Consider the following 13,565-nt stretch of genomic DNA (forward strand, 5'->3'; position numbering starts at 1 on the left):
AGGGCAAATTACTTAACTTCTCTATAATTCAGTTGCCTCATCTACAAAGAAAGATATTAATAGCACCATTATATAAGATAATCTATGTAATAATGTATTTGGCATTATGCCTTGTCTATAAGAGCTAAAAAATATTAGCTATTTATTGTCGAAGTTACATTCAAAATAATAATAACAACCATTAGGAGTCATAGGGTTAGGCTAAGTGGAGCCAAAATAGGATTAAATGAGAGGATAGGGAATTAAGTAAGAAAGTAGGGGCAAGAGCATTGATCCCAATTTTTAGCTGTCATAACTGCCTGGAATGAGCTTGAAGAGAAACATCCTGGTAGAGTGATTTTAGAGCCAAACATACCTTGGCTATGTCACTTGATAATATGTGACTTTAGGGGAATTACTAAGCTTCTCAAAGTCTTAGTGCCCTTATTTGTAAAATGGGAATAATCACATTTTTATGAAGATTATACAAATAACACACAAGTGGCATAGCTCATGTGTCCAGTGCCCAGCAAACACATTCCCCTCTGTCACCTGGGCAAGGTCTTTCCCCTTCATACTGTGGTTGGCAGACTGCAAAATGAGAAGTCCATCTGGATAGGTGAGAAACATGAGGATCAGCATTGTGGACTCTTTATTCAGAGAAGAAAGAGGTCACCACCTTCTGGATACCCTCCTGCCGCTGGAGCAGTTCAGCTGAACAAATGTACAGTAGGACTACTAAATATTAGAACTTGCACCCCTTAGTTACTGCATGTAGTGGAGTAATTCTAAATTTACTGTAATGTGCTACTGTAGAATGGAAGCCATCCAGGAAAAAAAAAAAAAAAGAAGTTCAGAAATAAGCTTTCATGGAAATTTAACTCCAGACATTCTGACTTTGTACCTTAACATAAGTGAAATCTCAGTACATTTTTTTGATAAAAATATTGAAGACAATTTTTTTTAAAAAAGCTATGTAAATCTAATGGCTACAAATATCTTTCCATCATCACTCAAGATATTTGTCATTTGAATTGAATTATATAGAAGATAAATCATCTTTGATAGTCATACCAAATATTAGAACTCTTCTTCATTGTAAATGTTACTTTCCTTGATGAAAATGTAATTACATTGAAGACAGTCTTCAAAATCATCTCATTTCTATTCTCAACATTATTGTTTCAATGTCTGTGTTATCTTTCCTTTTCTAAATACAGAGAATACACTTCTTCTCATACACTACCACACAAGTCCCAAGATTTCATTTTCCTTAGGTGTTTTGAAATACAACTAATACAAATTTTGACATTTTAAGTACACTTTCAAAATACTCTCCTTCTGATTTATATAACTGATTCTGACACTAATATGCAGTTATATGTCATTAGTTACTTAAGTGTTTTCTATAATTATGTAAATTATGTTGACACTTTCTGGTAGGATGCTTACTTTACTATTTTGTCATTTGCAAAGTTTTGAAGTATATCCGATAACCATTTTCAATCATTTTCAAATTAAACAGCTGTTAAAGGGTTCCTGCTGTCTCCTTGCTTTCTTTGCTATAATGCTGAGTCTGCTGTTGACACAGGAGGCTCCTATGCACATATCCCTTCTCTACTTCTCTCCCCATAGAATTTTGCTTTTTAATTTTAATGGTGACTATGTTATGGTCACTGACTTTGTGGAACTCATAGTCAGAGAAAGGTAAATACCATCAAGTACAGTCCACAGATTATTATGACAGAATATGGAAAATAAGTGTCATAATAATAAAGATATGATTAATTGCCTGGCGTAGGAGACAATGACTAGCTGTCCAGATGGGCCAAGGAAAGTCCCACAAATGAAGCAATCTTTAACCTGAGACTTGAAGTTTCAGCAGAAGTTTGGTGAGCAAGAACAGGGGTGAAAAACCTCCTGGGTGGATGCACAGATAGAGGCATGTCAGGAAAAGTATGGAATTGAGGATGTCTTGGATGCAGGATGCAGGAACTTGAGGAACTTGGCCAAGGACACTAGAGAACTGGGGTACACTGTGGCATGATTTGAAACCCATGCCAGGGCAGAAAAAGTCATCAAACACAGATATCTTTACTATATAAAAGAACCAACAGGATCCAACTTTTCAGAACATAATGACATAATGTGAAAGACAGACAGATGCCATCCTCTCTGCTGTGAGCTGCCTAGGATGATAAGTACCTTCAAATTCACAGAAGAGAAAACAATCTCCTTCTATCCCAATTATGCTTAGTTCACATAGAAATGCATTCAGTTGTTGCTGGGTGTCCCATGAGGGTATGAAAAACAATTCTGTGCAATATTTAGAGACATTTGAAGAAATCATCATGATAAAAATCACAACGTTGTGATAAATATGCTCATTTAATAGTATAAATAGTATAGTATAGAGTCCCAAGAAGGGCTGAGGCCTATCACACCTCTGCCATGTGGATACATAGTGACATTGTTCTGCCAAACGTTGCCAAATGAATGTGTGGGTACCTAATCTATACTCTTAAGCCATGTCCTGATGTGAATACTTCTGATAAACCTACACATCTGGGCATGGTCCATCAAGCTTCTGCCACATCTGTGTTTTAGGGTAGGCATGGTCCACCTTACTGCACCGCATCCAAGTATTGAGCTCTGAGAAAGTAGGTATTCTTAGCCCCACTACTGCCTGGGTTATAGAAATTGTCAAAAAGGTGATTGTAACAAGGGGAGAGGTGTCTAACTTGAATTTTAGTTAGGATCATAATGGCAAAGGGTGCTGTTGATGGAACAGTGAGAGAGAGAGAGAGAGAGAGAGAGAGAGAGAAGTATAAAAATGGGAAATAATAGAATCAATAAAATAATAATAATATGAATAAATGAATAAAAATTGTGACTTGGATAAGAAAAATATATAAAATCTTAAAAAATAAGGGAGAAGGAAATACAGGAGAGTATTTTTAAAGTAAGAAAGAAAACTAATAAAGGAAGACAAATCAGAGAAACAGACAACATGAAAGGCACTCATAATGAATAACATATCTATACATACACACATGTGTATATATACATGTACATACATACTTATGTGCATATAATGTATATATCAATCTATATGCATACTACGTAAAATTCACTCATGAAGCCATTTCGCTTCCCTATATGCTTTTGAGTATTCTTGATGAATAGAGATGGGTATAAAGAGAAATAAGACCCTGAGCCCCAATGTATCCTTTCTTTTTCACTCTTATGCAACAATTTGCATAATACCCCAAGGTATTATCTTGGGGAAACCCAACACGTGTGATAAAGCATTACCTATTGGTCTAAAGACACATCTGTCTATAATATCATTTTGTCAGTGGGTGTGAGAAGTCACATCTTTTAAATCTCAAGGAAATTTACTGTAAGTGAAAGTCTCCAAAATTGTTTTGGCCATGAACTTATCCAGATACTCCATAAAGGAATCTCTGATGGCTAGTCTTAGACCATTCTAGTTATCATGGTTTCAGGGAATAGATCTTCCATGGAAACTGAGATGCTTCAGGAAGATCTGAACAGTCACTTGCATTTTGAATATGTTTTGTACATCCTCATTCAGAAAAAGCGGAAACCAGCAGATACTTCCCTTCCTCTCTCAGCTGCATGGGCCTGCAGGGAGGCCTGCAATTGGTATGGGGCAAACCATTCATTGGCACCACACAGGGACAATCATCAAGTTAAATAGCAGTTACTTCCCTGCAAGACACAATGTGAACAACCCTCCTGTTCAGCCCTAGGAACACACAAGTGTGTGGAAGAACAAAGGGAGAGCCCACAGCCAAATACCACTGGGAAGAAAATGAGGCCAAAATGCTCTAGTCCCCTCAGTGTGGGTACATAGGGGCAGCCCTCTAATAACACACCGAACAGGCAGCCCTGAGCTGGTGGGCCACCCAACTGCATCCAACAAGAGGTACCATGTATTCAGAAAACCACTAACATACCAAGCCCCTTATTTGCAGCCCAGGGTGTACTTGTGACAACCTTTTACAAATCAGGAGGTAAACATGAAGTAATATTATTTCAGTAGGGAAACTGATTTCTGCTCCTATGTCCCAATTTAAGAAAACATAAGAAAGAACTATCGATTCAAAGATTTAGAAAATTAACAGGTACATGAGAACCTTGAGTGTAGCTCAGAACAGGATTGAGGGAAAGATGGGAGGTTTCAAATGGGCTTCTTACCTTTTTGTCACTCAGGCCAGAAACCTGATCCACATATTCCTCTTGGATCATGAAGGCAGCTAAGTTGGCAGTGTAGCTGGCCAGGAAAATGACAGCAAAGAAGGCCCACACTGACACCATGATCTTGGAGGTGGTCCCCTTTGGGTTCTGCACAGGTACAGAGTTGTTGAACACCAGACCCCAGAGTAACCAAATAGCTTTGCCGATGGTGAAAGATGGGCCACCTGGCTCTGGCAGAACAAAACAATGCAGACAGAAAGTTAAGCCAGAATCACTAGTTATATTTCCTTCCCCTCTCTCTCTTTTTTTTCTTCCTCCCTCCCTCCCTCCCTCCCTTCCTTCCTTCCTTCCTTCCTTTCTTCCTTCCTTCCTTCTTTCCTTCCTTCCTTCCTTCCCTCCCTCTCTTCTTCCTTTCTTTTATCCTTTCTTTTGTGTGTATGTGCAGTTGTTGTTGTAGATGGACAGCATGCCTTTATTTTATTTATTTTTATGTAGTGCTAAGTATCAAACCCAGTGTCTCACACATGCCAGGCAAGCACTCTGCCTCTGAGCTACAGCCCCAGTCCTACTAGTTGTATTTCAACCTATAAGTACACTGGAAAGTGTCTGCTCAGAGCAGGTAGCCCTTCCATTAAGACTGAACCTTTTTGTAGACAGCTTTATAATCTCAGAGTCTGTCTCTCTCTTTTTCTGGGAGCCCCAGGAAGGCAGAAGAGGATTTCTTAGGACAAAAACCAGAGTTCTAGGGTATGTGGTGGATCTTTCTCCAACTAAGTCTTCCTGCTTTCATACCCAAGACCATCAGAATCACGTGAAAACTGAGTAACAAAGGATGAATGTGCCATTATGGTCACATTTGGGTCATTTTGATAATTTTTCCTAACTTTCATATTTGTATCTACCAAGGAAGCATTTCAACTTCCAAAACATTAGCAATAATTATATGAGGTCTTTTTCTACCATTGTCATGTGTCTCCTGCAAGTCTATTCACATTGATGCTGGATGTTTTTAATGTACTTTTTGCTGATTATCCTTCAATCTCTAGCAGTTAGCATTTAATATTTCAAAGACAACCTTGACCCCACTCTGATGCCAACACTTCCCAGCAGATTTCCTACAGTAGTAGCTTCTGTGTACAAGAATATCAGGAAGGAAGTCATCAGTTCCCACCTGGCCTCCTGCATCTGAAGGCAGGAAGGTAGCTGTCTTTGACTTCCCTCCATCTGAACTTTACACAGATAGGGCCAGGTATCTTTCCATAAATTATGGTGACTGCTACCTCTGCTTCATGAGGGTAAAATCTTGCCTGTTGTCTGGATCTCCATGCAGACAACATGGCTCCCTCCACTGCAGAAACCAACATCTGCCTGCACAATTTTACAGCATATTAACTCAGGTCTTATGATGTTTTCTGTGATCTTGACAGCATATGCTCAGCCTACTGCATCATAGGGGACTACATGTGTTGAACCTGAGATCTAATGGTACATGCACATCTGTGCATGTGGACCCTATGTAATGAAACAGATGTGTAACTAAAAAGTCACTTATAAACCAAAGTTTTGTAAATTGAAAAATGCTCTAAGACGATATTTAAAGTGGCACTGTACTGAATTCCTTTGTGAAGATAAACAGCTTATGATAAAGTGAGTAATTGTTAGCTCTTGCTCTGAGTGCAATAAATCTGGATTTTTACCCTCTGTTTCTTCCCCACCCAAGGGTGAGAGGGGAGTGCACATGAACTTTAGTTCTTGACGTTGTCAACTTATCTATATACTCATGTGATTCCCCAAAGTTTCCTTTATTACTGGTGCCTCTCAGGTTGGGATATAGGTCATGGCTTCTGGATGACCCTTTAGCACAGGTGGGTCACCACTGACTGTACCACTGTGTGAAGACAAGATTTCCACCCCAGAATACACGAACCAACTTAAAAGATAGGTCTACACTTGGAAATATGTCAGTGAAGCGATGGTTCACAGCCTGGACTGTTAATTCAATAGAAGGATCATGGAAACTTCTACAAGATATGATTGCCTGAAATCCATTATTAAATTGGTACAGGTTGGTTATTCTAACATGCAACCAAAGCAGAGAACCACTATCTTGAAACAGAATGGTTGGAGCTCCACCATTCACTGACTCAGTGAATCAGAAAGTGAGGTCCAAACATCTTTGTATTTTAAGTGTCCCACAGGTGATCCTTCTTAGGAGCCAGGATTAAGAAACTTTCCTCTTGGAGTATAAAATTCCAGAATAGCACACACATTCTAGAAGGACAAGACTCAGAAAAGGTAGACTATTTCTTAATCCTGGGGTTCTCAGGGAGCTTCGAAGAACAATTTACAGGGATCCCAGCAGCCCCTTTGGGAATCTAGCAAACTTTAAAAAAGTTTATGTGCCTCAAACATTTTGGTAGCCCTCTCACCTCTAGATCTACCTACCCAGGAAATTGGCCCCACTCCATTGTAGCTATGGGTTAGAATTGATCTCCCCTGCTCATTTTATTGCAAGCATCCAACTCCTATCCTCCCTGTCAAGGGACATTGATCCAGGACCATATGCTTGGGAGATCTTGTACCTTAGTAGTGATCCTTTGACTCTGAGGAACTCTGCCAATTACAACCACCTGCATATACCTTGGGGCAACCTATTTTTCCTACTCTTAATTAGTGTATACAACCTGTCTTGTTAGTCACATCTGTTCCAAGAAACTGCCCACAGCCTAAGGTCATCAAAATAGTTTCCTGTAATACTTTTACATTACCCATCTCTACTATCACTCTTCCCTTTCATTTACCTAAGGGTAGAACTTAGGAATGATATGAACCATAAGGGGGACACAGAAATTCAAACTAGCATTTAAAAAAAAAAATTTGGATGGACAGAATGCCTTTGTTTTATTTGTTTATTTTTATGTGGTGCTGAGGATTGAACCCAGTGCCTCGAACATGCTAGGCAAGTGCTCTACCACTGAGCCACAACCCCACCCCCAAACTAACATTTTCTTTGGGGTGTTTCTAAAGAGTCACCAGCTTGGTGTCCTAGAAGACTGAGGGATTTTTTTTTTTCCAGAAATGGATAAACAAGGAAGAATACAGATCACAAATAAGGGATTAGGATAACTAGAATTACAAACCAGAAATATACAGAAATGCACAGGTTCCAGCTGGCCTTACCTCTGCCATCAGCGAGGCACCTGTTATAACCCACAGGGCTGAAGTATTCAAAGACAAAAACAGCCACGGCTGAGACGATGAGCAGCATCACAAACATCATAACCCATACGTCAGCACTAAATGGCTCTGGGAAGGAAAAGGAAACGGTGCTCAGGGTCAAAACAGAACAAACAGATGCTGATTATTTCACATGTTCATTTGGTCACGCAAACACATATTTGGGGGGAACAAGAAACAAGTGTGCTGTGTGCCTTCAGTGATCCAGGCAATGGTTTAGGGAGAAATCAAACATGCCTGAGCAGATCCATTCCCCAGATGGGCATGTTAAGGTTGCTTTCTTCCAAGTGCATGAGGAACACAGCATCTTGCTTTTGGACCTTCTAATGTTTGTAGAGACAGTTTCTGCTACTATTGGACCCATATCTGGGTCTTTCAGTAAAAGGTATAGTTGGTACAAGTGAATCATATTAGACTGACTTGGTTTATGTTTTCATCCATAAGGTCATACCACAAAGTGGAGGCCCCCCAAATCTTTCCCCAGTGCTTCTGAGACTTGTAGTCAAATTAATTCTCAATAAACTTAGCTACTATTTCACAGCTGAATGGGTTCAATAGTAATTATGTACAGTAATAACCATCCTCCCTAACTCATTGTATCACTTCTCTTAAATTTTACAGTCTAGATTTAGTTTTTCAACCTATTTGGATGTGGTTTGTTTGTTTTACTTATTTGTGGTACTGGGTATTAAATCCAGGGGCACTCTACCACTGAGCAACATCACCAGCATTTTTTCATTTTTTGTTTTGAGACAGGTTCACGCTATGTTGCCCAGGTTGGCTTTGAACTTGCAATCCTCCTGTCTCAGCCTCCCAAGTCACTGGTTTACAGGCATGTGCCATTGTGCCCAGCTGATACATTTTATTTGACATCAATAGTATATAAGAATATAAGTCAATGTTAACAACTCCATCCACATTGAATATCAGTATCTGCAACAGAGGGAATTTAACAGTTGACAAAGGAACATGTATAAGTTGTGATTCACAATCATAATCTATTTCCTATTACCAGGTGACAGTGTTGGGACAAGACCAAGCAAGATAGCAAGAATATTGTACACAAGCTCTGTTTACTATCTTTAATCATTTTTGTTGAACCCCTTCCAGGTGAGTTGACTCTCTGGTTTGGAGATGTCCAGGCACTGAACACCGTGTTACAGAAGCCATCTCTCTGAAGACCTATACAAAGGGACAATTGCTATTCTTTCCCATGATGCAATATTTCTTTGATTGTGTCTCAAAATAATTCTGGCCTTTTTAACTGTCACATCACGTTGTAAGTTCATAACTAAGTGAATTAACATTCTGTTTTCCCCATCTTCCAAATCATTGATAACGATGAAGTTGAGAAAGGGAAAAAATGGCTGAAAATTAGAAAATATATTTCTTCCTCTGAAACCTACTTTTCTATTGTACTTCCAAAAGAATTATAAAAGCTTGGTCACTTAATCGATTTAAAAAGAACCTTGATAAAGCCCCAGAGGTTGACATACCAACTGTGAAATGCAAAAGCTTTCGATGGCAGTCAGACTCACTCATAGAAAGTAAAATTTAAAGCCTATGTATGATAGTGTATAGAACCTAATTGATTGTAATCCTACCTTGATTTCACTTTTTCTAAGACAGGAATAACTGAGTAAAAGAATCACCTCTGTGATTCTGTGATCTCCTCACTCCTGTTGCCATTAAGCCCAGGGCAAATTTCTATCCAAAAAATGCAACAAACACCTGTAATAACCTTTATAATTTACAAAGCACTTTCACCATCCACTATTATATATAATTCTTTTAGTGGCCCTTCCATTTGAGATCACCATATCCATTTTATAGAACAGTAAACCAAGACTGAAAGGTCAAAGTACTTTCCAAGTTCCCATACAGAAAGTGACAGTTAGGTTATGAACTGAGGTTCTCAAAACAAAACAAAATCAAAATCTGTGTTTTTCCTCCTGTATGATTTTGCATCTTTACCTGCCTACCACACTGGTTCCTGGATTAGGGGTGGAATTCTGTGATGGTCAAATGTGGACTAGAATACAGGCTCTGAATGCTACCTGTTGGACTTCATCCTAGATCTGTCAGTTATTAGCTGAGAAAATCATGGAAAATGACTTAACCTGTCTCATATTCCATTTCCTAAGCCATAACATGGGTATAGTTATAATACCAATGAGTTAATACAACCAAAGCATGCATGATAATGCCTGGCACATCACATATTAGGTGTTCAATCAATTTTGGGTTCTCTTACCCACAACTGTTTCTCATCCAAAAACACACAATATCACACTCTGCCTAACATTTTTGTCATTCCAGGACTAATTGGTTCTTCCAATTTAGAAGCTATGGTTAGTGCTATACTGATGGGGTTAGAATTAGAGTGTACTTTGTTTTTATCTTTTAATGTTCCATTCTCCTCAAATAGAAAAAATGCAAATAAATTATATCCAGGAGTCATGAGAATTAATGCATATGGTGTGTGTTATCTAATAATATTTCACATAAAACCAGCAGACTCAGAATTTGCTCCACTATGAATAAGAAGATTAGCTAAGAAACTTCAATGATTTATATGAAAATTCTATGGAACCTATAATTCTACTTAGTGTTACATTCATTGAGTTAATTCTTTATGGATAGAGCTTAAAGAAATGTCAGTCACTGTCTATTCAATTATTCCCCTTTAAAAGATGTTCCCATCCCTTGGAGTTATTGTGACTTGACCAAGGGCTTACAGCTTGTTTATGACCAAACCAGGCTTCTGTCTCCTAGTTCAGTGGTCTGTTTCAAGGTGACATTTAATTTCCCACCCCCTTGCTCCACAGCCCCTGCAAAAAATATGGGATATGAGCTCACAAACGACCTCATCTAATTGAAATCTTGGCCTTATCTCACCTAGTCTTATATCACATCTAAGGCTTTTGACAGTTAAGTGATGCTGAAGGGTGGGAAAGTAGAGAATGATACGGGGAAGGATGTGGTAGGGTGGGAGGAGACATCAGATTGGTTCTGTCTGAAAAGAGCCTCAGAAAATTCATGTGACAACAGAAAACCTTTTTTGGTAGCACTGAGCTCAATTCTTGAAGATAATTAAAAATAAATAGGTAGTTCAATGACATCCAGAATTAGAAGTTTTTATAGCAAGAAGCAGCCTCAGAGACTGGCTAGTCAAAATGCCTTCTATGGCTAAGGTAACTGAGTACCAGGATGGAGCTAATTTGCTCAAGGTCAGATGGTGACTAAGTGATAAGAAGGGGACTCATATGTAGGCCTCTGATGACCAGTCCAGGAGTGTTTCCTTACGGAGAATTATACCTTTCTATTATTCTGGGTGCTCTTCAGCTTTCAGGTTTGAGAATAATCAGTTTTGAAGTCATCAAAATGAAGTCCCCAGAGGAGTTAAGCTCCTGGAAAATCAACTCCTGGCTAAAAGAACCTGGCCATGTGCTGCTTCGACTATTCCTTATTTCAATTCCTGTCATCAGCAAACACAACATTTACCTAGGAAGGCAGAAGGTGAGACAGTCCCATTGCTGCGTGACACCATGACACTGATGCCAGTCTCTATGAAGGGCACAGAGAAGTCGACCACCTCTGATCGCTCCTCATTGATAGTGAGCGATCCCACTGCCATGTAGGCCCTCTTCATAACCACCTGAAGAGAAAGATGCCAAGTTTTGATTAGAATATTCAGAAAGGCAAGGGCCACCATGAGGAAGATACTCATGGCCCATCAGTGATTTTCTTTGTACAGTAGAAACAGTGCATTCTCTACCACTTTTTATTTTCTAAAATTCATAAAATGAACACTTAAAAAGTATTTAAGTGAAATAAAATAAATTAAAAATGGCGATGGCCCTTACTTCTTGACACTCACCTCTCCAATCATACCATTCCAGGTTCCATTGATTTTCTTCCCATGCTTGCCATTGGTAACCAGGTAAAGGTCATAGGTGAACTTCACAGATTTGGAAATTTTCTTAAGGATGTCGATACAGAACCCCTTGCAGCATTTTTTGATGTATCCTGGCTCCTCATCTGTTTTATTCCTAGCCAGTTAAAAAAACAAAAAAACAAAAACGAGGCTTTGTACAAGAAGCACAATATTATTCTTTGTCATTAAAACTCCAACTGTAAAGCAAGCCACCCTTCAAGCACAATTTATTTCAAACCTGAGTGAGGAAATAAACCAGATCCCAGAACTGCAATATTCTCATTATCTCATTACAATGGGCCATTCTTTCACACAATTTTTAATGTTCCTTTGAAGTACAATACACATCAGGAAAGGGTACATATCCTAAGGGCTCAGTTCAATGAAAATTCATACACTGGATTCACCCTTTCAGCCAGCTCCTGAATCCAGGTACAGAAAAGTTACCACCACCTAAAAGGCTTCTTGTTCTCCCTTCTAAGCACTTCCTGCCCTCTCCAAAGAAAACCATTTTCCTGACTCCTAACAACATAGATTAGTTTGACCTCTTTTCAGAAATGGTTCTAAATATCAAAATTTTGGGATATACTGACCCTAGGAAATATGTCAATACCAAGAATAAACTTAAACCTCTATAACCTTGAGGTCCCAGTCATTGAAGTCAGGAAAAGACAAAGGAACCTTAGCATGGCTAGCAGTCGTTCTCCCAGGTTATGATTTGGATAGAACCAGACATCAGACCACAAGGCTGCCAGCAATTCAACAGCTCATTAGCAGCTGCAAATTGGACATGGTACCCAATTCATTCTATGCTGCAGGTCCTAGGCCTGCCAGGTGCTAAGAACTGCATCAAATCTTACTCCCTCATGCCACCCATAGCCACTGGGGAAGGTGTCATACTCAGAGACTATGCGTTTTTGGCAGGGGACTGTGTTCCTCATGCAGGTTCCACTTAGAGGGTCCACGCTTTCCACAATGACAAATGGTGCCTCCTCCAGGGTCACAATGCTCAGGTGGTCATCCTCTTGCTCTTCAGTCTCAGGACACATTCGGGGCCAAACATAGTATTTCATCTGCAGGGACTTGTCTTTCCACTTCCCTACCTGCACAAGGATAAACAAAAGACTCAGAAACCACTGGCCACAACATTCACAGCTTCTCCCAGCATTGTCTGAATCTTCCTAGGAAGCTGTTCAATGAAGGCAGACAGATGTAAGCATTGTATGTAATGGAAAGAATACTTTTTAAACCATATGTTCAAAAGGAGACTACTGTGTCCAAAACCAAGAAAGGCAATACATTCATTCACTCACCTACTTACCAAACATTAAATAAGGACCTACTATGTGGTGGACACCCTGCTAAGCCCCATAGCTCTAAACAGCATCATCCTGCCTTTCATCAAGCTCATACTGAGTGAAGGAGTAAGAAACATAAAGAACTATTTACCACACTGTATGGTAAGTGCTAACACTGAAGCCTGTACCAAGTGCAGGGAACATGCTGGTTTTCTATGTGGTGCGGCTGTCAATTTTTTTTTTTCTCTTTAAACTTAACTATAATAAGGAACATGATAGTGAGAGCAGAAAATAGTGTTGGAAAGGTCAACAGAATGACTGCAGCAAATGAGCTGGCGGAATGTGTTTTGGCTTGTAATGGAGGTCCAGTGATGAATTGTGCAGAAAACTAGGTAGATCTGAACTGGAATAGAATGATAAGTTGGGATGAAAGAATATGGACACAGCTCATTTGAAGAAGAGAATATGGTTGGGATGGTGATAATCTCATGGGTCAATGCAAATATGCACCTGCTGGTCTGGTTAAACACCCTGGGATGAAGTCACCTGGATATCTCTGTGAATTGCCTATGGCCACACAGGCTATATGCCCCATAACCATAACCAAGAGCACCATTCTTGTGATGCTAATGTGAAGAGTGGATGTCCTCTAAATCCTGCACATGGTGGCCCTGCTGCCTATCATAATCAAAGGAATGGTTCAATTACAAGAACCATTCATTCCTATTGTACAATAGAATCTACATGACTTTGTTGGTGGGTTCTCATTCTCACTGTGCCATTGAGTTTAATGGAGTAAGAGGGAACACTTTAAAAAATTTTCTATAATGAGCATCTTCAATTATAACAAGAAATAGGGATCACAAGTCCCTGCATTTTTCCAATCTGAT

At 39.3% G+C, this 13,565-nt stretch overlaps 1 protein-coding gene across 2 annotated transcripts in view; it reads right to left on the bottom strand.

The window, feature by feature from the left end:
• Positions 1-13,565, bottom strand: part of GRIN2B (glutamate ionotropic receptor NMDA type subunit 2B) — a 408,813-nt gene that overhangs the window by 38,171 nt on the left and 357,077 nt on the right. For both annotated transcript variants that reach the window (XM_079140030.1, XM_079140031.1), the window contains 5 exons: positions 12,278-12,480; positions 11,321-11,492; positions 10,945-11,098; positions 7,384-7,509; positions 4,204-4,433 (listed from right to left, as the gene is read on the bottom strand). In XM_079140030.1, coding sequence (XP_078996156.1) covers positions 4,204-4,433; positions 7,384-7,509; positions 10,945-11,098; positions 11,321-11,492; positions 12,278-12,480 — 885 coding nt within the window. The remainder of the gene's footprint in view (positions 1-4,203; positions 4,434-7,383; positions 7,510-10,944; positions 11,099-11,320; positions 11,493-12,277; positions 12,481-13,565) is intronic.

Source organism: Sciurus vulgaris (genome assembly GCF_902686455.1).
Source record: "Sciurus vulgaris genome assembly, chromosome: 5".
NCBI classification, from domain to species: Eukaryota; Metazoa; Chordata; class Mammalia; order Rodentia; family Sciuridae; genus Sciurus; species Sciurus vulgaris.